The 23,871-nt window shown below is 39.8% G+C and overlaps 2 protein-coding genes across 2 annotated transcripts; one reads left to right on the forward strand and one right to left on the reverse strand.

The window, feature by feature from the left end:
- Positions 1-9,247: 9,247 nt before the first annotated feature.
- Positions 9,248-16,411, reverse strand: LOC144629007 (threonine synthase-like 1). Its single transcript, XM_078487150.1, has 7 exons — positions 15,931-16,411; positions 15,304-15,450; positions 14,352-14,580; positions 13,539-13,820; positions 12,323-13,056; positions 11,083-11,322; positions 9,248-10,050 (listed from the first exon to the last, which is right to left on the reverse strand). Exons 1-7 carry the CDS (start codon positions 16,135-16,137, stop codon positions 9,655-9,657), a joined length of 2,235 nt encoding a protein of 744 aa, XP_078343276.1. The 5' UTR covers positions 16,138-16,411; the 3' UTR covers positions 9,248-9,654.
- Positions 16,412-16,479: 68 nt separating this feature from the next.
- Positions 16,480-23,587, forward strand: LOC144629086 (uncharacterized). The gene is made up of 7 exons (XM_078487272.1): positions 16,480-16,652; positions 17,528-17,651; positions 18,579-18,653; positions 19,438-19,488; positions 20,248-20,302; positions 21,794-21,928; positions 22,737-23,587. The coding sequence occupies exons 1-7, from the start codon at positions 16,630-16,632 to the stop codon at positions 23,369-23,371; spliced, it is 1,098 nt and encodes a 365-aa protein (XP_078343398.1). The 5' UTR covers positions 16,480-16,629; the 3' UTR covers positions 23,372-23,587.
- Positions 23,588-23,871: the final 284 nt, after the last annotated feature.

The following is a 23,871-nucleotide window of genomic DNA, read 5'->3' on the forward strand; positions in this document are numbered from 1 at the left end:
CAAAATGTTTAGTTTCAGATACCACAAGGAAAGCCTATATACCTTTGGGGTCTTCATAAGAGGGGTAACTCATTATTTAGTGCAAGTGTATCGCATAGACTAATCTGCGCCTGCGTTTAGTGCACAGTATTTAGTTTTAGATACCACAAGGATAGCCTGGCCGTTTGTGAACCATATATAAAGGATGGTCGGCTTGCTAACTCTGTGAGTGAATCGCGTAGACTACTCTGCGCATGCGTTAAGTGCCAAGTATCGAGTTTCAGATACCACAAGGACAGTATGGCCGTTTGCGAACCATATATAAAGGATGGTCAGCTTGCTAACTCTGTGAGTGAATCGCGTAGACTCAACTGCGCATGCGTTTAGTGCCAAGTATTTAGTTTCAGATACCACAAGGGCAGCATGGCCGTTTGTGAACCATATATAAAGGATGGTCGGCTTGCTAACTCTGTGAGTGAATCGCGTAGACTACTCTGCGCATGCGTTAAGTGCCAAGTATTTAGTTTCAGATACCACAAGGACAGCATGGCAGTTTGCGAGGATGGTGGTCTTGCTAAGATAGGGCGCGGGATTACTCGGGTCCCGCAGACGTCCCGCGTGTCAACTCGGTTCCAGGCCTCGCGCGGCCAATGATGACGTAATAAACGGCCATTGAACGCTGATTGGTGGTCCGAGTGATGACGTCACAGCCTCAAAAATTTGAACTACTTATTTGTCACGTGACCCGATCCCTGTAACGTGATTGGTCATCTGCTATAATCCCTGCACTGTGATTGGTATTCTGCTAAACAGCTGTGCCTTACTACTTACTATGATTGGTTGATTACTGTTGATGACGTAAAACCGCGAGGTGAAGAGAATCTACGTTTTAATGTTAAATAAAGCGCTAAATATTACTTTGTTGTGCGTTATTTTCTTTGTGCTGTTTTCTAAAAGAAATAGAAAACATGTTTTCCGTGTTTCTATCGAGTTATAGAAACACTCGTGAAAGTTTGGGAGAACTCGAAAAAGCTGTGGAAACACTCGTCTATCGACTCGTGTTCCCACAGCATTTCTCGTTCTCCCAAACTTCCACTCGTGTTTCTATTTAACAATTAGACTACGAGCCCGAGTTTTCTATGAGCAAATAGTCAACGAGGCGCAGCCGAGTTGACTATCGCTCTTAGAAAACGAGGGCGAGTAGTCTAATTGTTTTAGTAGAAACTCTAAAGGATTGCAGTCCAAAACCTACAATATTGTGCTCTTTGAAGACAAAAATCAAGAAAATTTACCGCTTAAAGAGCTACGCGCGCGCGACTGTTTTCTATCGGCGAATAGAAAACAGTGGGAGAACCAATCAGATTCGCGGATTTCCAATAGAACACAGCTGAGTTTCTACTAAAACTCGATAGAAACACGGAACATGTTTTCTATTTCTTAATTAAAAGCGCGTTTGGCTAGCTGCGGATGGCTCGGATGGAAATGGCTTCCAATTTGAAAACGTTAGCCAACGTTTTCAAGTTGTTTCCGCGTGCCTTCAAATCAATTGATTATTTATAGTCGAAGTGTGGTTTCTATTTCCAAATAAATTTTATATCTTCTACTAAAATTTACTGTTCAAAGATAATTGTTTTTTATGGTTAAAGTTGCCTACCACTTATATCAGAACAGTTAAGGCTAAAAATCTGCGAAATTCCCGCGACATAGTCCCTTTAAATTTTATATAAATGTTCGATTTTAACCCAGCATATTTGCGCATTAGCGCGTGAGAGGACCTAAGGTCAAGAGGAAAAAGGCAAGCATCGGATAAGGCAGAGATGTAACCTAAAGGTGCACTTCTGAGTTTAAGTATTGGGGCGATTTATCAGCCATCAGTAAATTTGGCAGATTTTACATTTCAGCTATTAGTAAGAAACGCGCGTGTCTTTTTACAGTTTACAACATTACAGCATGAAAATTTGTATCTTAGTGAAGAAGTTAAAGGGGGTGTAATCTGGTTTTAAGTTTGTTATCCAACTTTACACCATCTATTAAATGTTGTTAAAGGTGGTTAAACCAATCTTTAGGCTACCATGTGTAAGTGTGATTTAAAGCGGTTGGTGTACTGAAAGAAGTCCCATTACTCTGCCTTTACTTGAGTGTAATGCTGGCATAAAGGTCAGCTTTAAAAATGTAAAGTAAGCGTGAAGCTGATTAAATTCCGAATTTACGCCAGCTTTATTTGAGCTTTACGCCATAGTAAAATTATGTTTTTATTCTGTTTAACAGTTTTGTCTAACTCAGCTATCGGCTGTCAAGCCCAATTAAAATGAGCAATTTCTTATATTCAAGGTATACTTATACAGCATGTAAGTCATTATAACTTGGAAATGTAGGATTTGTCGCAGTCACAGTCACAGTCACATATGTGAGGATTTTGGCAAAGAAAAAGAGTTGAAGTTATAAACTTTTTTCTTGGATCTGTACTCTTCCCTGGGACCCTTCTAAGAGCAGTTCTATTTCAAGGGAATTTCATAACATAGTGTCATGACCAAGAATGTCTATTGCCCTAGCTAAATAAAATATAATAATTAAGCGGTAGGCTAATGCAAGAAGAAGGGCTTTAGACAGGAAGACAAGCATAAGGGAAACAACGGTGGAGTCCGGGTTGAGGGACTGGAGGAGATTGCAAAAGAACGGAACACCGGCTATAAAGACCCCTCTGTTGAATTTTGTGCACCAATTTTAGCAATTGGACTGATGACAGCAAGTGTCTATGCCGGTCTACCATATACAATTACCGTTCAGTGCACATACTGGTCTGAAAGCCGGCAGGTAATAGACTTCTACACTCCAAGCTTAAGGTCGCGCAGGACCCTTGCTCATTAATAAAGTCATTAGCCAAATTTCTTGACGGGGTGCTATCTTGTAAAGCTTTAATTCGCTACATTTTGAAATTTATCAAGGATATTAAGGGATGATGGAGAGAGACGACCGTTTACTGTAATGCTACAGGCTCTTCAAAGTTTAACTGCAGATAATGCGATTTTGTGTACAAGTTTTCGGCTACAACAGGGCACCGAACTAAATGATTATATAATCTAGTGATGAATCAAAACCTCTTTTGTGTTATGACAAGAACGAAATTTTCGATTTCAAAAACTGCTAGAAGTTATCTGCTTCTAAGAGAGTAAAAATGTGAAGTGTAAACTTTGAAACGTGCTATCTTCGTTTTGAGAACGAAATTTCAAAATTCGCTTTTGTCATAACACAATAGAGTGCACCAAGGTCATGTTCCTCGCGAATCAACTCCTGAAATTCTATATCGGCGAAGAAAATTTGGACACAAAATTGCAGGATTTTCCGCTTCCGAAGACCTTCCGAGTCAATGTTTACAACCCTTCTCGGAGACCCAGGGGCAGTTAGTGGGGGCGACGTGCAGCTTATCGGGACAACAGGAATTTCGGGCGAAAGTTTACAACATAGAGCGTAACAGCCCCTGGGCACTTTGTCTTACCGAACCAGTTCCAGAAGCGTTTGAACTCCTTCCTCCTGATTGGCCACAAAAATATTTTTGTGGCCAATCAGCAACGAAGACCGGCCAGGAGACTCTGATGTCTTCTTACACGAAGTTGTTTAGAATGTATACTTTAGGCCTTTAAGGGAAAATGCCATCACGTGGATTCCGCGTAATTTCCCCCTCAGGCCCACAGAAATCAAATAAGAAAGTGGCACTTTGTTCGCACTCAAAATGGCGATTTTTGGCACTTGCGTTTGAAGCGACGATGTAGATCAAGCGTCATTTTTACTCCAGACGCAGCAAAAACTGTGGTTTTGACACTTAAAATGTACATTTTTGGCCTTTTAGGGAAAATGCCATCACGTGGATTCGGCGTAATGTTCCGTTAAGACCCACAAAAATGAAATAAGAAAGTAGCACTTTGTCGATCAAAATGGCGATTTTTGGATCTTGTGTTTTAAAGCGAATACGTAAATCAAGCGTAATTTTCATCTCAGATTGATCAAAAACTGCCGATTTAACACTTAAAATGTTTATTTCAGGTCTTTTAGAAAACATGCCTTCACGTGGATTCGGCGTAATGTTCCGTTAAGACCCACAAAAATCAAATAAGAAAGTGGCGCTTTGTCACTCAAAATGGCGATTTTTGGATCTTGTGTTTCAAAGCGAATACGTCAATCAAGCGTAATTTTCACTTCAGATCCATTAAAAACTGCCGGCTTGACACTTCAAATGTACATTTTAGGTTTTTTAGGTAAAATGCCATCACATGGATTCGGCGTAATTTTCCGTGAAGACTCAAAGAAAGCAAATAAGATAGTGGCACTTTGTCGATCAAAATGGCGATTTTTGGAATTTTGTCTTTTAAAGCGAATTCGTAAATCAAGCGTAATTTTCACTTCAGATCGATCAAAAACTGCCGATTTAACACTTAAAATGTTTATTTAAGGTCTTTTAGGAAACATGCCATCACGTGGATTCGGCGTAATGTTCCGTAAAGACCCACAGAAATCAAATAAGAAAGTGGCACTTTGGCACTCAAAATGGCGATTTTTGGGGTCTTGTGTTTAAAAGCGACCAGATAAAAAAAGCGTAATTTTCACTCCAGATCCATTAATAACTGCGGGTTTGACACTTAAAATGTACATTTGTGGTCTTGTAGAGAAAGTGCCATCACGTGGATTCGGCGTAATCTTCCCTCCAGACCCACGGAAATCAAATAAAAAAGTGGCATTTTGTCACTCAAAATGGCGATGTTTGGCTCTTCCTGTTTAAAAGAAACCACGTAGATCAAAGGTAAATTTCACTCCAGATACAGCAAAAACTGTCGGTTTGAAACTTAAAATGTATATTTCAGGCCTTTTAGGGAAAACGCCATCACGTGGATCCGGCGTAATGTTCCCTCCAGACCCACAGAAATCAAATAAAAAAGTGGCATTTTGTCACTCAAAATGGCGATTTTTGGCTCTTGTGTTTAAAAGCGACCAGATAAATCAAGCGTAATTTTCACTCCAGATCGATCAAAAATTGCAGGGTTGACAGCAGTTAAAATGTACCTTTTAGGCCTTTTAAGGAACATGCCATCACGCAGATTCGGCGTAATGTTCCCTCCAGACCCACAAAAATCAAAAAAGGAAGTAAAACTTTGTCATTCAAAATGGCGACTTTTGGCTCTTGTGTTTAAAATCGACCACGTAGATCAAGCGTACATTTTACTCCAGATGCAGCAAAAACTGTCAGTTTAACACTTAAAATATACAATTTAGGCCTTTTAGGGAAAATGCCATCACGTGCATTCGGTGTAATCTTCAGTCAAGACCCACAGAAATCAAATAAGAGAGTGTCACTTTGTCACTCAAAAATAATGGCGATTTTTGGCTCTTTCATTTTAAAGCCGTAAAGTAAATCAAGCGTAATTTCCACTCCAAATGCAGAAAAAACTGTCGGTTTGTCAATTAAAATGTACATTTTAGGCCTTTTAGGGAAAATGCCATCACGTAGATTCGGCGTAAATGTTCCGGCAAAACCCACAGAAATCAAATAAGAAAGTGGCACTTTGTCACTCAAAATGGCGATTTTTGGCTGTTGTGTTTAAAAGCGACCACGTAGATCAAACGTCATTTTCACTCCAGATGCAGCAAAAACTTTCGGTTTGACACTTACAAATGTTAATTGAAGGCCATTTAGGGAAAATGCCGTCACGTGCATTCGGTGTAATCATCTGTCAAGACCCACAGAAAAACTGAATAAGAAAGTGACACTTCGTCACTCAAAATGGCGATTTTTAGCCCTTGTGTTGAAGCAAAAACGTAAATCAAGCGTAATTTTTTCTCCAGATCCATTAGTAACTGCCGGTTTGACAGTAAAAATGTATATTTTTGATCTTTTAGGGAAAATGCCATCACGTGGATTCGGCGTTAGGGTAATGTTCCCTCCAGACCCACAGAAATGAAGTAAGAAAGTGGCACATTGTCACTCAAAATGGCTTAAAAAAACTCTTCTGTTTAAAATCGACCACGTAGATCAAGCGTAATTTTTACTCCAGATGCAGCACAAACTGTCAGTTTAACACTTAAAATGTACAGTTTAGGCCATCGCGTGGATTCGGCGTTATCGTCCGTCAAGACTCACAGAAATCAAATAAGGAAAGGGCACTTTGTCACTCAAATGGCGATTTTTGGATCTTGCGTTTTAAAGCGAATACGTAAATCAAGCGTAATTTTCAATCCACATCCATCAAAAACTGGCGATTTGACACTTAAAATGTACATTTTAGGTCTTTTAGGGAAAATGCCATCACGTGGTTTCGGCGTAATGTTCCCTCCAGACCCACAGAAATCAAATAAGAAAATGTCACTTCCCCTTTACCTAAGTGGTGTCCTCCTCTTTTCCTTATCTGTTTTTCAAAATATAGCGTAATATTGCGATTTTTTTTGTTATTATTATTTTTTATTTATCCTAGTTGCCGGCATCTTGGGAATCCCGCTTCCCGCTTTCCGCCAAGGTACATTTATTCTCACAAAATGATCTTTACATCTTATTCAGGACGACACGGCAATAATTCATTCAATCAATCAATCAATCAATCAATCAATCAATCAATCAATCAATCAATCAATCAATCAATCAATCAATCAATCAATCAATCAATCAATCAATCGATCATTCATTCACTCACTCACTCACTTACTCAATCAATCAGTCAATCAATCTACGAGTGTCTTTCCTGTTGTGACTGTATATTGAACTTTTTACAAGAACTGAACCGATTGCGAAAACTCCTCTTCGACTCAACAACTTAATACTGCTTCTGAAGAGTCAGGTGTAGCTATTAATCAAGATCATAAAAATGTATGCACTCACAAAGCCAAGTACAACTCAGCTCACACCAATTCCAAGTTTATTGTACGATTAGCGGAGGGTAGCAAGAAACGAAGCGATGACATTAACAACAATATTCGCGTGTGATTGTAGTTCGAACTCAAAGGCATTTAAGAAATTAAATATTGTGTAAAACCAACTAACAGGGTCGTAACCAGGTATATTTTTTCATCGCTGATCCCAAATTTTAGCTCTAAATTTTGATTCCTGATCCCCCAAATGTGCCAACATTTGTTCTCTGATTCCATTCTGATCCCATCTGATTGGCCGGTCCGGATCCCATGACATGCTATGACTTGTGACCCGGGATCCCGGGTCCATGATCCCGATCCCAAAGCTGTGATCAGGCCTGATCCCATATACCTGGTTACGACCCTGAACTAAAATCAGCTTACTTTGGTCTAGCCCCTAGTTTAGGTTGCAAATGATCCGAAGATAGCGATGGTAAAATAGCATGATAGCGATCCGAATGATAGCGAACGTACATGTACCGTACAACAATGGAATGTGTACTTTTACAAACAATGCTGAGCTAATATTATAACCTGTTGGGTACGTCTATTATGCAACAACTACAACTACCGAAAAACTTGCCTAGTTCCTAGGCCTCTATTTTCGTCGCGGTCAACTCGTTTCGGGTTACGTGGAACTAGGCAACCAAAAAACGTGATCAAAATAATCAGTAAATGATCAGTCAATGTTTAAACAAATCGTCAGTCTTTAAACGTAACATTACTTAATGATTGTTTTCAGGGAGTCTCTTTGAACTGACAATAAAGAAAACGTTAATTATATATATTAAACAAACAAAAATATATATATTCATGCATGAAGACGCATATCTTAATAGTCTTGATATGCATATTTATCATGGCCCGTAATAACCTTATATTAGTGAAAACCGAAAAAAATCCGTCCGCCTAGTTCACACTCGTTCAGCTCTATTGCAAAAAACAAACAAAAAAAAACAAAGATTATTGTGAGAAAAAGTTCGCTGTTTTTGCAATAATTGCTATAGTCACGAATGCATAGTCATCGATGCACAAACTATTATCACCTTATCACAGGAGTGTCTACGGTGGCCCATATAGGACATGAGCAATTTTTTTTTTCGATTGAAATTTTAACTCAAATTTCAGTTACAAAAATCCGTATTGTGTAATTGTCTAAGCGTATAACTCGGATTTATACTAAAAAATCTTAGTTGTAAACATCGTTATAGTGGCATATACAAAACGCAAACAGTCAGTAGGACTTGCGCGTGATAGATTTCAAATTTATATTTGAATCATGTGGTGCCAACGTAACGCAACGAGCAACGGAGGTAGTAAAATTCTAAACATCGAGCTTAAAAGACAGAGCGCTCGATCAAAATATGGCAAGAAGCATAGCCTTTACAACACAGAATGTCTCTCTGAAACCAACTTTCAGCTTTTTCATAGTAAAGCTGAAACAGTTTCTGGCGAAGCCGGACCAAGATAATCCGTGATAAGACAATACATCTTGCAACAGTATTGATTAAAATGCAGGAGTCGTGTAGGCCCGTCACCTTTATTTACCATGCACTTTAAGCTGTTCCCGGCGGAAAACCACGTGTCTGAAGTAAAAATCCGAGTTGTGTTTTTGGAAATTTAACAACCTCGGATTTTTGCGATAGAAATCCGAGTTGTGTTTTTGGAAATTTAACAACTCGGATTTTTGCGGTAAAAATCCGAGTTGTGTTTTTGAAAATTTAACAACTCGGATTTTAGTTAAAAATCTGAGTTGTGTTTCTGGAAATTTAACAACTCGAATTTTTGCGGTAAAAATCCGAGTTGTACATTGAACGATGTTTACAACTAAGATTTTTTAGTATAAATCCGAGTTGTACGCTTAGACAATTACACAATACGGATTTTTGTAACTGAAATTTGAGTTAAAATTTCAATCGAAAAAAAAAATGCTCATGTCCTATATGGGCCACCGTAAGTGTCCGTAAAAAAGAGGTTAAGTTTATCTGAATTTGCTCCCGGGGGCCGACATTTAGTGTCCGACATTAAGTGTAAATCTTATTTCTAAAATAAAATGATAAACCGTTATTATTATTATTATTATTATTATTATTATTATTATTATTATTATTATTATTATTATTATTATTATGATCCGTACACCTTACACAGCCAAAACTGGACGACACAACAAAAGTTTGTTATCGCAGGAGGGTTAGTGTGACCTTCGGTGAACAAAGTTAACTTGTTCGTTATAGCGGGTTAATGTAATTCAAAACTACAGCATCATCGGCTCGTTTTATAAGGTTTTACGACCTAGTGAACGTTGCAGAAGATAATTATGCTAAATGTCGTAACGGGATATTTTACACTTAATTAGAGGGGACTGTGTCACGGCTGAGTTAAGTCTATTTAATTAAGTTTGCCAAATACTCGCTATGAAAAGCGAAGAAAATACTTTTTTAGATCTAAATGACAATCCATAGCTTCATTACAAACAAACGTCTCCCGGGCGTTATATAATGAAAACTTATTAACAAACGAGATTAACTTTGAAAACTGTTCAGCCTAACAGTTTTAACCCATATTACAAAAACTTTAATTTTTGCCCATCCGTTCCTTCAATTGTATTTGATGTGTTACTGAAATGTCACTTGACTGTTTTAAGTGGTTATTTCTATATTTTACTCAGTTTTTGCTTGCAATTTTCTTACGTCTAAAATTGCCTTAAATTCTTGACACAATTTCTTTAACTTGTCAAAAATCCTGCCATCTTCAAGATCATCGACTCAAGAAGCGATCTATCTAGTTCATAACTGTCCTGACATCAGCAGCTTTGCACACTGTTTCCTGTACCTGTGGTCGGCTGACTGAGCTTTCAAGTCTTTTATGCGCAGCAGGCCGGGTAGCGACTTTGCGTAAACTTTCAAACAACTCTACGGGATCATGTTTAGTTGGAAATTTTCGTAACCCTTTCAGTACGTCATGGGCAAACTTGCTGTAATGCGCAGTTGCAGAAATGATAAGTGGCCGATTAGGATTAGCAAAACGATTCGCTACATCTTTGGCTACCGCCGTGTGTGTGTCCAGGACGTAGTCCATTTGTTCAAAGGTAGATCGAATGGTATTTAGACAAGTGTCTTGCGTAGTCCAGTCAGCTTTGAATACGGTCGACAGCTTACCCCTTAGGTCATCTGATATCTGCAAGGTAAAGAATGTCAATCAATATATTTTCTTTTAAAACTATTTAGCACTGAGTGGATATGTTTGTGTCTCGTGATAGCGAGAATTATTAGCTTCGAAGTTTGTGCCTAAAGCCGAAGGATGAGTCCTGCAATCTCAAATGAGACCTTGATTTCTGATAACTTTTCTACCATGCTAATACTGAATCCGAGGAATTTTGCAATCAAAACAATTATCATCCTCATTTTCTGTGAGAAAAAAACGCTCCTAGAAAACTCGATCAAACCAACTGTTAGGCATTTAACTCTTCTTCACCGAGATAGAGCCGAGCCTGAAGCAAAAGACCGACCCGAGCGATCTTTTCCCAGGACGTTCCCGAGCTAGAACACAACACAACACAACAAACACAACACAACACAACACAACACAACAAACACAACACAACAAACACACACAACAAACACAACACAACACAACAAACACAACACAACACAACACAACACAACACAACACAACACAACACAACAAACACAACACAACACAACACAACACAACACAACACAACACAACACAACACAACAAACACAACACAACACAACACAACACAACACAACACAACACAACACAACACAACACAACAAACACAACACAACACAACACAACACAACACAACACAACACAACACAACACAACACAACACAACACAACACAACACAACACAACACAACAAACACAACACAACACAACACAACACAACACAACACAACACAACACAACACAACACAACACAACACAACACAACACAACACAACACAACACAACACAACACAACACAACACAACACAACACAACACAACACAACAGCCAGCCGGGCATTAAAATCGCTCACACGCCAATTACAGCGCGCGTAACACAATGAAAAAGATTATCCAGTCGGTGATACAAGCTACTCAAAAAAGCTAGCTTGCCACTGACTGAATTTTATCTTTCTAATCATCTTTCTTCAAAGTTGTAATATACCATCCTTAATTTCCATAAAATATCACATACCTTAAAATATTTGTTTTCCTCTAACGATCTCATTAAACTGGCTACAACTTGGCCGTTGTTCCCGGTCACGTGATAAAGTAATCTCTCCAGATTGGACGATTTTAGAATATCAATGGAAGGAGAGATGGTTTGATGAATATGCCGCTTGCTCATGTCATACAAACCAGTGTGAAAAAAGTCCGTAAGGATGTTGTTCTCGTTTGAAGCACAAATCAGGTTATTGAAAGGTACCCCCATTTCCTGTAAAAAAAAAAAACACACTTTGGCATTACTCTACATTTTCTTTGCTCGTAGTCTTCATTATAGACCTGCACCAAGTGGCCCTCTCTTAAACCCTGGCCAAACGGAAACGCAAGTGGACGCAAGTAGTCGCAAGTTCAACTTGCGGACAGACTTGCGTTGGGTGGCCAAACGGACACGCAAGTTTAGTCGCAATGCAAGTGCTACGAGGTGCAATTCAGTATTTGAAGTAAACTGCAAAAAAATGCGTTGACTTGCGATGGGTGGTTAAATGTTAAAAAAATCGCGTTAACATACAGTTGAATCCCGATAACTCGAACCTTCAAGGGAAATCGAAAAAGGTTCGAGATATCGGGAGTTCGAGTTATCGAGGCTAAAATTAGTAAGAAAATGACCTGAAGGGGAATCGAAAAAGGTTCGAGTTAGCGGGAGGTTCGAGTTACTGAGGGTTCGAGTTATCGGGATTCAACTGTAAGTGCAAAATTTATCTCGACCAAAGTAAACGCAAATCAACGCAAGTGCACGCAAGTCCTGACCAAACGGACACGCAAGTGGACGCACGACCTCCCCCTATTCGCTTGCCGTTTGGTCAGGGCTTAAGCATTAAAACACACACACACATGTACCTTAACCGCCCGTCAATGAAGGACTATCTTAATTATTACCTAAAATTCTGAGAATTTGGGTACACCGAAGAAACAGTGAGAGGAATTTTTTGATTGAGCGTCGTAGAATCAAAACTCGAAGTAAATGCAAGTAACTGGCAAAAAACGCGGGAAAACGTCTGTGTGAGGGCTGGCAACATTGAAATTCCTAAATTTGTCTCTCGCAATATTAAATAGCCTCATACGCAGACGTTCTTAGGGCTCGTCACGCGTTTCTGGCTAAATATTAACTCGTTTGCCACGAGAAAGTTTTTTCTTTTGTTAAATAGATGTAAGCACCTAAGACATTTACATTCAGTTACTACGTCGTAAAGCCGCGTTTTTCTTCAACAAACCTTGGCGTAGTATGCAGCCAGAATATTACCAAAGTTTCCAGTTGGTACACACAAATCAGTCTTTTCGCCCATGGAGATAACGCCAGATTTAACCAGGTCCAGATACGCCGAGGCGTGGTACACCACTTGAGGCAACAACCGACCCCAGTTTAACGAGTTAGCAGCGCTAAGCTGAACATTATACGAGTCTGCAAGTTTCTTATTGAACGACTTGTCGTTAAATAGCGTTTTTATTGTAGTTTGGCAGAAGTCAAAGTCACTGTTCACGCCAATCACGCATGTATTCGGACTGTCAGTTGAAACCATTTGAGCTTTTTGAATTAGGCTGACTCCTTCGACTGGGTACAGAACAAGAACTGAAGTATTAGTGACATCTTTGAAACCTTCAAGCACTGCGCTACCCGTATCTCCAGACGTGGCAACAAGAATTAGACGTTTACTAAGTCCGTCTGAAGCAGATTTCTGATAAATGGCTTCGTTGAAAAACTGTGGAGTCAGTTGCAAGGCCATATCCTTAAAGGAAGCAGTAGGGCCATAGAACAGTTCTTGTATGTAGAACTGGTCGTTAAGTTTGACTACAGGTGCTATGGTCTCGTGTTGAAAGTTATCGGAGTACGCGCTGGAGATCATCCCGCGCAGGATCGTGGGATGGAGGTAAGTTGGTGATATCCAGGTTTCCAATATTCTCAAAGCTCTTTCTTGGTAGCTACAGTCTACAAGCCTTTCCCACTGACCTGGAAAACAAAGACAAATCAAAATGCAAGATGACAGTATATTATTACTTGCTTACATGCAATGTTGTGGTCAGCACGCAGGCGCGCAACTCCGGTTTTTTGGTATCTACTTTCAGTCGCAGTAAACGACACAAAGTTTTCAAGTAACGCGGTTTCGGATTTGAACAAAAATGATGGCGGATTTACGGAATTGGCAAAAAAATAGCACGGATCGGCGGATTTGCTTTCCCCTAGCCATCCCTTCCGTTTTTTTAGTATTAGTATTCCCCCCGAATCCTTCAGAATTCAGTGGCTCGGGTAGGACTCGGACCTGCGCCTTCGGGCTACATACAGTACATCGCTGCCTTTTTCCAGTGTGGCTACATTGCGACGTAGTCGTTAATACAAATATTAATAAGCCGATCTCGTATCTGCGTAGCACCTTTCAGGTTAGGGATACCTTTATAGCGGGGCATGTGGTATTACGAAGTTAGCCTTCTCACCTTGTGTGGAGTGTGGTATTTTCCTTTTCGGCACATACAGGCCTCCATCTGGAGCCAGTCCCTCCAACACGACATCTAAAAATCCCGGGCTCTCTTTGCTAGAATCCGAATATTCTTGTCTTGTGCTTGTGAATCCCTTGTCGCGCCTTAACTCTTTCAGACGTTCTTGTGTCTTGTTGGCAATTTCTTCAATAGAATCTCCTTTAGTACAGACGACCCGAACATCATAACTGGACTCATAAAACTGTTTACGATACTGAAGAATTTCACTCATACTTATTCCTGAAAAATGAGACACAGTGTTGAAAACTAGAGTGGGGCCAAGATCTCGTATTAAACATTCTTGATCATAAAAGAAACTGTTGCCTTAGAGATGTCCCACCTCCCTATATGGGATGCTGACATTAAAGAGCTATCTGCATTAGAGAGGTGCTTTCCAAAAAGAGTTAGTGATTGTCTTAATGAGGTGTCCTCTTTTTTGATGTATCGCTCAAAAGAGAGTTATGTCTTTGAGAGGACTTGGCCTTAAAAAGATAGAAGTCCTTGATGGTGTCTGCCTAAAAGAGGTGTCTTGCTTGAGATGTTAATCAGCCTTTGATAACTTTTCCCTAACAGAGGTGTCTGTCTAACAGAGAAAAGTAAATGAAGATGAGGTATCTCTCTCATTCACAGGTTGAGCCTGGAGGTGCCTCAGCCTTTAGTAGTTGTCCACCTTAAAGAGGTGCCTGCCGAAGAGAGGTGTGGCAGGGACCTGTCTGGGCTAAACCTAAGTGCTGACTGCTTTAGTATCTGTTAAAGAGGAGTTGACCCTACCTTCATTCTGTCCAACAATCCGGTTCACTTTCATAGCAGCCAGCCGATTCAAAATCTCGTCATCTTCCACATCTAAGTAGACAACAGTGCCGAGTGATTTCACATGGTCCATGGCTTCTTTGTGCATAGGATTGGAGCCACTCAGAGAAATGACTGCATCGGTGGGACAAAACTGCAAGAGAGCTTGACCCTCTACCTCCACAAAGCCATCAGAACCGACTTGTGATAACTGCATGTAACAAAAATAAATAAATAAATAATTTTATAATATTATGATAGCTCAGTTGGTAGAGAGATGTTCTACAGAAGTTGGCCTGTATGCCCCAGCTGTTGTTTCAAATCTGGATGGAATTTTTTTCTTCTAGTTGTTCTTTTTGATCTGTATTCTGTACAATTTGAAATATAAAAGGTTGAACAGATGTAAAGGTAAATTTTGATGGTATGTGAAAACAGGTCAATCGAAACCCTGCTATTCTACTCCAACTTTAGCCCCTGGAATTAATGAAATGATAATACTCACTCTGGTAGTGTGGAACAGAAATAAATGGCTGCTTCAAATCAATCATTCGTAGTGATAAACAATCTGAATAGGGTCACCCTCCAGGATAACCTGGTAGACACAGTGGCCTAATGGTTAGCGTGCTGGACTCCGATCGAGCAATCCGGGTTTGAGCCTGCTCAGAGTCTTTGTGTTGTGTTCTTGGGCAAACACTTTACTCTCATAGCCACTGCCAGGTGTATAAATGGGTACCGGCGAACTAACACTGGAGGTAACCCTGCAATGGACAAGGATCCCATCCAGGGGGAGTAGAAATACTCCTAGTCGCTTAATGCTATAGAAACCAGAATAAGCTCTGGCCTGTTGGGCCACCATGCTTGAACACAGACTTTACATTTTAACATTTTTTATTCATTAATTTTGTTGCTTAAATTACTTAACTATATCAAGTACCTTTTCAGCGACTGTCATTCCCCACACGTTCTCTAGGACGTCATCATCAACATCAATAACTTCTTTTCCCAGACGACTACCAAGAATTCTTCCAACACTGGTTTTCCCAGCTCCTGGGCTTCCCATCAGGATAACATTATCACCCTTCTATAAAAGACAATTATGGAAAGTTATTGTTGGATATCAGCCAACTGTCCCAATTAATCTATGAGTTATTGCCTTGAAATGTATCAAATCTCCCAGCCCCCTAGACAGGATATGCTAGTTTTATTTTGGCTGATTTCAATAAGGCAACTTATAGGTAAAAGATGGGATGTTTGTTGAGATGTTAATATTGCATTTGATTTTCTGTTGGTGTGATGTTTATGTATAGTGATAGTATGAAATAGTTGCATACATAATTAATGTAGGGGGCTGTGCGGAAATCTTTCCAAAAGTGCCATTGGAGGGGGGGGGGGAGGCTAGGGAAATTGAGATAGATGGTAAATATGAAAATGTGATACTACAAACAAAAAAAACTTGCCTGAGCTATTATGGAAAATGCACCCCACCCCTACAATATTTGCCTAACCCCCCTTCCCCCAAAACAAAAACCAAAAACCAAAACCATAACATTTACTCATTTACCTTTCGTTTTGTGTCATATAAGCATCTTTCCTGATAATAGGTTGAAAAACTCCTCAAATATTTACTCCTCTTTCGATCAGAACACCTGCGACTTTCCCGATTTCTCCAGAAGAAATGTGCATTTGAAGAAATCGCGCGAACAACTACCAAGCGACGAGAACGTAGGGCATTTGCTTTAGACATGCATCGAGAGAATCGGGCGAACATCTTACTCCAGGGCCCACGCTTGTGTGTCGTTTCCCCTAGGAATCAATGTGTTAAACCATTATCTTGTATGTAATAAAGAGATCTGCACAAATTTTACGAAAATTTTGCGCATAAAAATAATTTGTCCACGTAGAAAAGCTCGCAAGTTTCGGAGGATAACCTGGAACTAGCGAGGTAGCCTTTCATTCAGATTTAAATGAGGTATCAACCTCTCTGCTGCAGGCTGCTGGTCAATCGCGGTCGCAGATTCAGCACATGGCTGCTCATCGCTGCTGATGGCTTCAAGGTTCTTCGATAATTTTTCCCAAGAAGATAAACAAAAGAAGTATTTCTTGAAATCGAGACTTGCTGTTACTTGCTAGAAGGTAGGCACGGAAAAATCAAGACAAGTGTAAAACACAAGCCGGTAGAAAAGGCCTGTTTACACATCGATCTACTCACTTTGCTGACACTGAATGTTTACAAATTTGGGTCTTCTTGAAAGGAGCATAAATGCCGTCTAAGAAGAAGTTGAGGTATGGTGTACGTATTCTAGAACTAGAACTTCCGAGAAGCTTAATTTTAATTTTGGAACACTCTACAGCTGGTCTAGCTAGCTAGCTTGAAGCTTTATAGCAGGAACGGCAAAGCATTTTTCCGAGTGTGGGCGCTGACTAGTGACTTAAAGTGGGGGAGCTGAAAAGACTCTTCTCTTAGTAAGTCTTTATTTTTTCAGAAATTCTGGGGGAGCTAAAGCCCCCCTCCCAGCCCCCCCGGCTCCGCCGTCCCTGTATAGGTGATGCTTTTATAATACACAACAAAAATGAAAAAGGTGGGGGGGGGGGGGTGGGGGAGGTGGATAAGGGGTCTGAACTTTCCGTTTCCCATACCTTTTACTCCTGGTTCCCATTTCTCCCTTATTGCTTCCTGTCTGTTTGTGCTATGTCTATTAGCAAAATTACACATTCAGTTTTTTCCCCAAATTTCTCCTGGCTCCAACCACCTTGGAAGTCCTGTCAGTTTTCCGCCTGCTTTTCTCCCACCCTCCATAGAGTTCACCCTCCCCTCCCCCCTGCAATACTGGTACATTGAAATGTGTACACACTTTTCTTGCAGTGAAAAAAAAAAAAAACCCTATCCACCACCCTTTGGGAATTAATAAAGCTGGTGGTTGCTTGGCAACACATCAAGTATGTGCCACATATTTGCCATTGGCTTTGCACCACAGTGGTATACTTGAGACTTTTCTTAGTGTGCCAATTGCTCCTTTACAATGTGCAGAATTATTTAAGAGTCCCTTGAAACAATACAAAACCCATCGAGAAGTAAGGTCTTATACACCTGCACTCAGCCAGCACTGGTTTTCAGAGGAATTTTAAATGTCAATACTGTCATAATTTTCTATATGTAGGTCTCGATGCCCAGTTGGTTTCGAAGCAGTCAGTTTCAAAGAAGATTCACAGGAATGTCCAACAGTTGAAGATGTTTTATCAGATGATAATTCCTCACTCTGGCTAATCAAAGTACCCCATGATGTGAGTGTAATTTAAACCATTAATTTTTAACTTTAAGCCCCAATATCCATAAACGAATTCTCCTGTCTGATCTCCATACATTTTCTTATAGTATTAGCTGGGAGAATTTGTTAAATGATTATTAAAGCAATTTTTTTGTTGATAAACATTTTAATTCTTGTGTTAAATAATTATAAAGTATTGTGTGGTTCCAGAAAATATCCGTATTCCCCCCACAGAAGGGATTGGAAATTCCGGGGAGGAGGGGGGGGGGGGGGGTCACAAAGACCCAAAACTTGAAAGCAATGAATAAAGCTAAATTGGAATTTCCAGACGGGTGGGGGTCATAGGGCAAATCTTTTTCGTGGGGGTATGGATATTTTCTGGAACCACAGGTTTATATTGTGAGGAGAAATTTAATATTGGTCACTCTTGGGACTGAAAGGGTTAATTCCATTATTGGGGAGCTAAAAAAAACTTACGTAAATACTGGTCCTAAAAGAAACAGTAATTCCAGCTCCCTCAAGACCCTCTGTCATCCCCCTAGATGTAGCCAAAGGGAACACTAACAGTCGAGGTGAAACAAAACTAAGTTTTTCCTTTGTGGAAGTTAATAAAGTGTTTTGTTATTCCAGTATTTTTATGCTCTTTCATTAAGGAAATAAGTTTGGGTCCAGAATTTGATTTTATATTCTAGTTGAGAGAAGACACTCGCAAATTTCATGCCTTCTCCAAAATGTTCAAGACTATGCAATAACAGAAGCCATGTTCAATTATGCATGACAGGTATGGTGGGAGTAAGGGGGGAGTAGAAATATTCCTAGCTGCTAAATGCTACTGACCAGAAACTGGGATAAGCATACTAGGCATAATGGGCCACTAATCTCAAACACAGACTTTACCTTACCTACCATGTTCAATCGAGAGACCTCCTTTTTTTTTTTACAGTTTGACGTGTCAAGTCTGTCAGGACAGAAGGTTGTAATGAATGGGACACAGGATCTACGTCCCACTGGTGCACAGGTGATTAGTAATTATAGTACAGTTTCCACAGGTACAGCATATAAGGCCGTGTTCACATTTAGTGCCCAAGCCCTGGTACCTGAGCTCTGGCAAAAAATAGTGTTGTGATAAGACACAGAAAACCAAAGTACCCAAGTACCATTACTAGTAAGTGCCGGAGTACAAGGTATCAACCTTGAGTGCCCGTGCCCGAATTATGGCGTAGTTACTTGAAAAAATGGCATGTTCACATTACATGTAGTGTCCAGCAAGAATCATACTCGGGCACCATGCCATATATGGAAGCTACATTTGCACAGATAATAAAACATTTCTTGTTAAAATGCAAAACACACTCCTAGTGAACCATAGTCTAGTGTTAGAAATAGTTCCTTTATCAAAATCCTTCCTTTATGTCAACAAGTGTTGTTGGATGCAGGCAACTGGTGGGTAGGGGGAAGGGTGGTCACATTGTGTTTCGTCGAGTGGCTGCTAGCTAGCCCTAGTGCATGTAGCTTTTTATGCTCTAGGCATACTGTATATTTTCGATCGACTATGGGATACAGTATCAGGGATGTCACTAAGTGCCAGCTGCTGGCTAATTTAACCAGCTAAATACACGTAGAACTTAAATCCAACTGGAATTTAACATGAAAATAAAGAATTACAGGTAAATTTTAGAGCTGCCAAGGCCAGAAAAGCCAGTTGGGCTTGTTGATGAGCCGGCTTAGTGTTTTCTTAGCTACATTCCTGGATACAGGTGCTAATATTTTGTTTACTGTTTTCTTTTCTTGTTTATTCATAGGAAAATGGTAAGAGATATGAAATCCAGTCAAAGACAGACTGTAGTGCTGAGGTAAGTAATACATACAATGTAATTAAGGTAGCTGTTGCATGGTGTTTGTATGAGTTAAATGCCCTAACAGGTATGGTGTGTACATGTACTGCAGTGTAATTTGTTGGGTCCTTTGTTGGGTTGAAACACTTTCTACTTTTCACAACAAGGTTAGATTGAATACTCCTAACCACGAATAAGTTAATCATATCCTTTTGTAAAGTCTGAAACTGAAGTGTGATTTTTGGCAAATCTTCATCCTTACATGTAAAAATAACATGTATGCATGTAAGTTATTATGTTTGCCAACATTACAAGTAAGTTGGCCACAGTTATTTTTATTAAAGATAAGATGTTCTACATGACACAAGCATGGGACAAAGAAGAATTCTGAGTCCCCGACGGGAATCAAACCCATGGCCTCCCAGATACCGGTTGGGCGCTCTAACCAACTGAGCTACGAGAGACTCGTTGTGAGCTGGGCCATTTTACTAGGTTGATATGTGACACGCGTCCTGCATACTGCTAGGATCAGCAATGTCGAATTCATCAAGTTTTGTAGTAAATAATAAAGATGGTAAATTTTAAGCTTGGTGATAAATAATAAAGATAAGATGTTCTACATGACACGAGCATGGGACAAAGAAAAATTCTGAGTCCCCGACGGGAATCAAACCCATGGCCTCCCAGTGGCTGTCATTCTGTTTATTACTTTTCCATTTGTTCGTTTTTTTTTTATTTATTTATTTGCTGTTTATTTTTTTTTTTATTTCAATGCAGCTATCTTCTTTTACTGTTTTACTCCCCTCTTTGCAACAAAAGTCTTTGTGTGCAGGTGAGTACATGTGATGTCTCACAGTGAATATGATTATCTAATGCTACACTTCTACAGTCAAACCTCTTTATACGTCTGCAATAAAAAGCATATTTTAGCGCCATGAGTGCATTTTGATTAAACAAGCGCCATTTTGGAATTGAACCCAGGAGAGGCTTGGGGAGTGGTTTAAAAAGCATCCAGGGAGTAGGAGTGCTGCCTCATTCCTTTGTCTCAACCCTCTACCTTTGCAACTTCAAGGCCAAAATGCTATCAAGGGGAGCAGGGGTGGCGCAGTGGTGAGAGCGCTCGCTTCCCACCAATGTGGCCCGGGTTCGATTCCCGGACCCGGCGTCATATGTGGGTTGAGTTTGTTGTTGGTTCTCGTCCTTGCTCCGAGGGTTTTTCTCCGGGTTCTCCGGTTTTCCTCCCTCCACAAAAACCAACACTTCTAAATTCCAATTCGATCAGGGATTCAGGGCCACAATGAAAACTACTGGGACACCAGTAATTGTGTTACCCTTTAAAAAGTCGTTTTTTTTTTTTTTTTTTTTTTTTTTTTTAAATTATCGAATGTCAGACATGCATTAAAAAAAGCCGCACTGCCTGCTGTTTAATATGGACAGCAAAGAGCCAGAGTTGTGTGTCGGTATTATGGAGATTTTAGATTATAGAAGTAGAGATTGTATGAATTTTGGTTTCTCTGGGACAAAGTGAGCTTTTTATAATATAGAGATGTTTGTATTATCAAGGTGTATGAAAGAAGAGGCTCAACTGTACCATAACAGGGTTCCAGTTAAGTTTTTAAGAAAAGCACCAAACTATTCACCCTGCGAGCAGAGCCTCTTTTAACTTCCCTGCGGTTGAGATTTGGGAAGTAGAAAGAGGCTCTGCATAAATCGTGTCATTCCTTTGAAGTCACCACAGCCCCAAAGTTTGGGCTACTCAGCCCGTATAAAACTGGTCTTTGCTGCACGGGCATTGATTTTTTTGGAAAAACTGACAGTCGAGATGGAGCCCACAGTACGCTCTCGGCTCTCGTATGTGCAAGCCTCGCGTAAGCTTCGGCATGCTATACAAAATTTTGCCGCAATTCTTGCAGAGCCCTTCCTTGTCAAGTATAAGGTATCAGTGGAAAAGAAAGAGCTCTGCTCACAGGGTGCGAACTATTAGAACGTTGTGTTTTAATTTGCTGGGTCGGGTAGCTGCTATTGCTGGGTCTTTGAACTCCCCCCCCCCCCCAAAAAAAAAAAAAAAAAAAATTCTGGAACACTGCATCAATATTGTATATTTCTTACATTAGTATTACGATAGTTCTCTATCTCTAACATAAATTATTTATTGTGGTTTTGCATGCATTACTGTCAAATATACGTCTACAGTATGTGATCATATTCAGTAGTTTGTAATGCATTTCTCCTTATGATGTGGTTCCAGACCAAAATGGAACGTTTTATTTCGATTCGTTTCTTTCTTCAATTTTTTTAACGTTTTCTAACTCTTCATTTTTAGCCGGTTCATTTAGTGGCCAAATGAGTGTCATTCGATCAGTGCCTGTCCCTCCACCCACACTACCTGAGACATCACCGTCTGTCCAAAGACAGCCACCCAGTGAAGTCATAAGGAAGTGGAAGCCTTTTGGATATAGTAGGTCTTTCTGTTTTTCTAAACGTCAATGATCCATGTCATTTCCATCTGTGATACATACACCTTATTCAATGATTTGACAAATCATACGCGTGGACGTTTTTCTAGTTGCGTAGTATTTCTCGAGCAATGAGCAAAATGTTCGCTCGTATTTTAATTTATGTTAAAGTATCGAATAAGGGATTTATTATTCCACTTTTTTCCCCACTAAGTTGGAGTACGTAAATATCCGTAAGTTTGTCTGTCCGTATTTTTGGCCTGTTCTACTGTGTAACAACGTGGCATATTTTGCGCGTTCTTTTGCCCTAATATGGAAAAATGGCGCAATAGTGTGATAATAAATACATGTTAATGTAATTTCCATTGGTTTGATTTCCGAATCCAGAGTTTTCTTTTCGCGTCATTGGTCAAAATAGGTCACATGTGTCGTCATGTGATTATTCCCCATCCCTTTGTAGAGAAACGAGTGCGTTGCCTTTTCTTTTCACGTGCTGCAGACCAATGAAAATGAACCAAAAATTGGCATGACCAATCAGTAACTGGAATTTTTAAGTCCTCAGCATCAAAATCTCCTCAAAATGTTAAATTTACTTCAAAACTTCAACCTGCGACAAACTATACACTTTTGAAGAGAAGCTTTATAGCCAAAAACTGACAACTATCAATAACACACCTTTTATTATTTCAGCAGCTGCATGATGACCAAAAAGCCTGCAAATAAGGCTTAGAAACTAAATCGTATGACTTAACAACGTTATTTGCACTTCTGTATATAAAATTGTAACAAAAATGCTTTTCTGTCAAACAGAGAAACCTGGACGAAAGTCGAAGCGCGAGGCAAACAAGACGAGAGACGATTTATCTGTAAAAGAAAAGAAAACTAAAGAACCAAACGAGAGTCCTAAAAATGGATCGCGAAAGCATAGCAAAGAACGGAAGGCAACGGATTTGGAAGAGACCATGAACAGTAACGCGAGTCCAAAAAAGAAGGGTGACTCTCCGAAGAGGAAAAAGAAAAAAGACGAAGCAAAACATGAAGTTGATTTAACACGGGTAAAAATTGAACCTGATGCAGATGGTAATTCGCACATCACGTCAAGAAATGGAGAACAGAGTTCACATTCTCCAAGGAAAAGGAAGGCGGAGAAGAACGAATCACAGCAAAGTAACGCAGATCTTACGCTTACAACTAGCAAAAAAAAGAAGAAACTCAATAATTCTGATAGCGTGGACACAGTAGTAAAACAAGAGCCTGTTACGCCAGACAAAAATTCATCACGTGATTCCAAGAGGCACCAAAATGCTGTTGCGGATAAGGGCGAGCCGATTCCTGTGAAACAAAAGAAGATTATAAGTAAAGAAGACTCTGACTTATTGCGGGTTAAAATTGAACCCATAGAATCACATAAAAAGAAAAAACATTCAAAAACGAAAACATGCTAATAAGCAATTGTAGCACTGAGCCCTTGTTAAATCTAGATAGCGTTATGTTTTTCTTTTTAAATTCTTTATTGCAACCCCTGTTTTGTTGTTTATTTTTCATTTGTCATTACAGCTGTGTTTCTTTGTTGATTTACTACATGTAAGTGTTATATTTGGGGCGTGCTGCAGTCAACAGTTTCCGCGAAACTTGCAATAATAAGCCAAGTTTGTTCCCGTTGTTTTTTGTTTTGTTTGTGTTTGTTGTTGATTGAAAAGGCGCTTTTGGTGGAGGCCAATGGGACTTGTTTATCGGATGGCCTCTATTTTGTTGCTTCTGAGCTTGGGGCTACATTCTCACTTTCTTTTGGGTTTTTGCTTTTGTTTTGTTTTCTTTGTTTTTTTTTTTGTCTGTTTGTTAGTGATACGGCCCTGTTTCCATGAGACAGTTAACTGGAGACAGTTAACAACTCATCAACTGCTTAATCGAGTCCTTCGCGGCTTGTCTGACTTCTCTCATCCTC

Source organism: Oculina patagonica, chromosome 10 (assembly GCF_052425735.1).
Source record: "Oculina patagonica isolate OP01 chromosome 10, crgOcupat, whole genome shotgun sequence".
Classification (NCBI taxonomy): Eukaryota; Metazoa; Cnidaria; class Anthozoa; order Scleractinia; family Oculinidae; genus Oculina; species Oculina patagonica.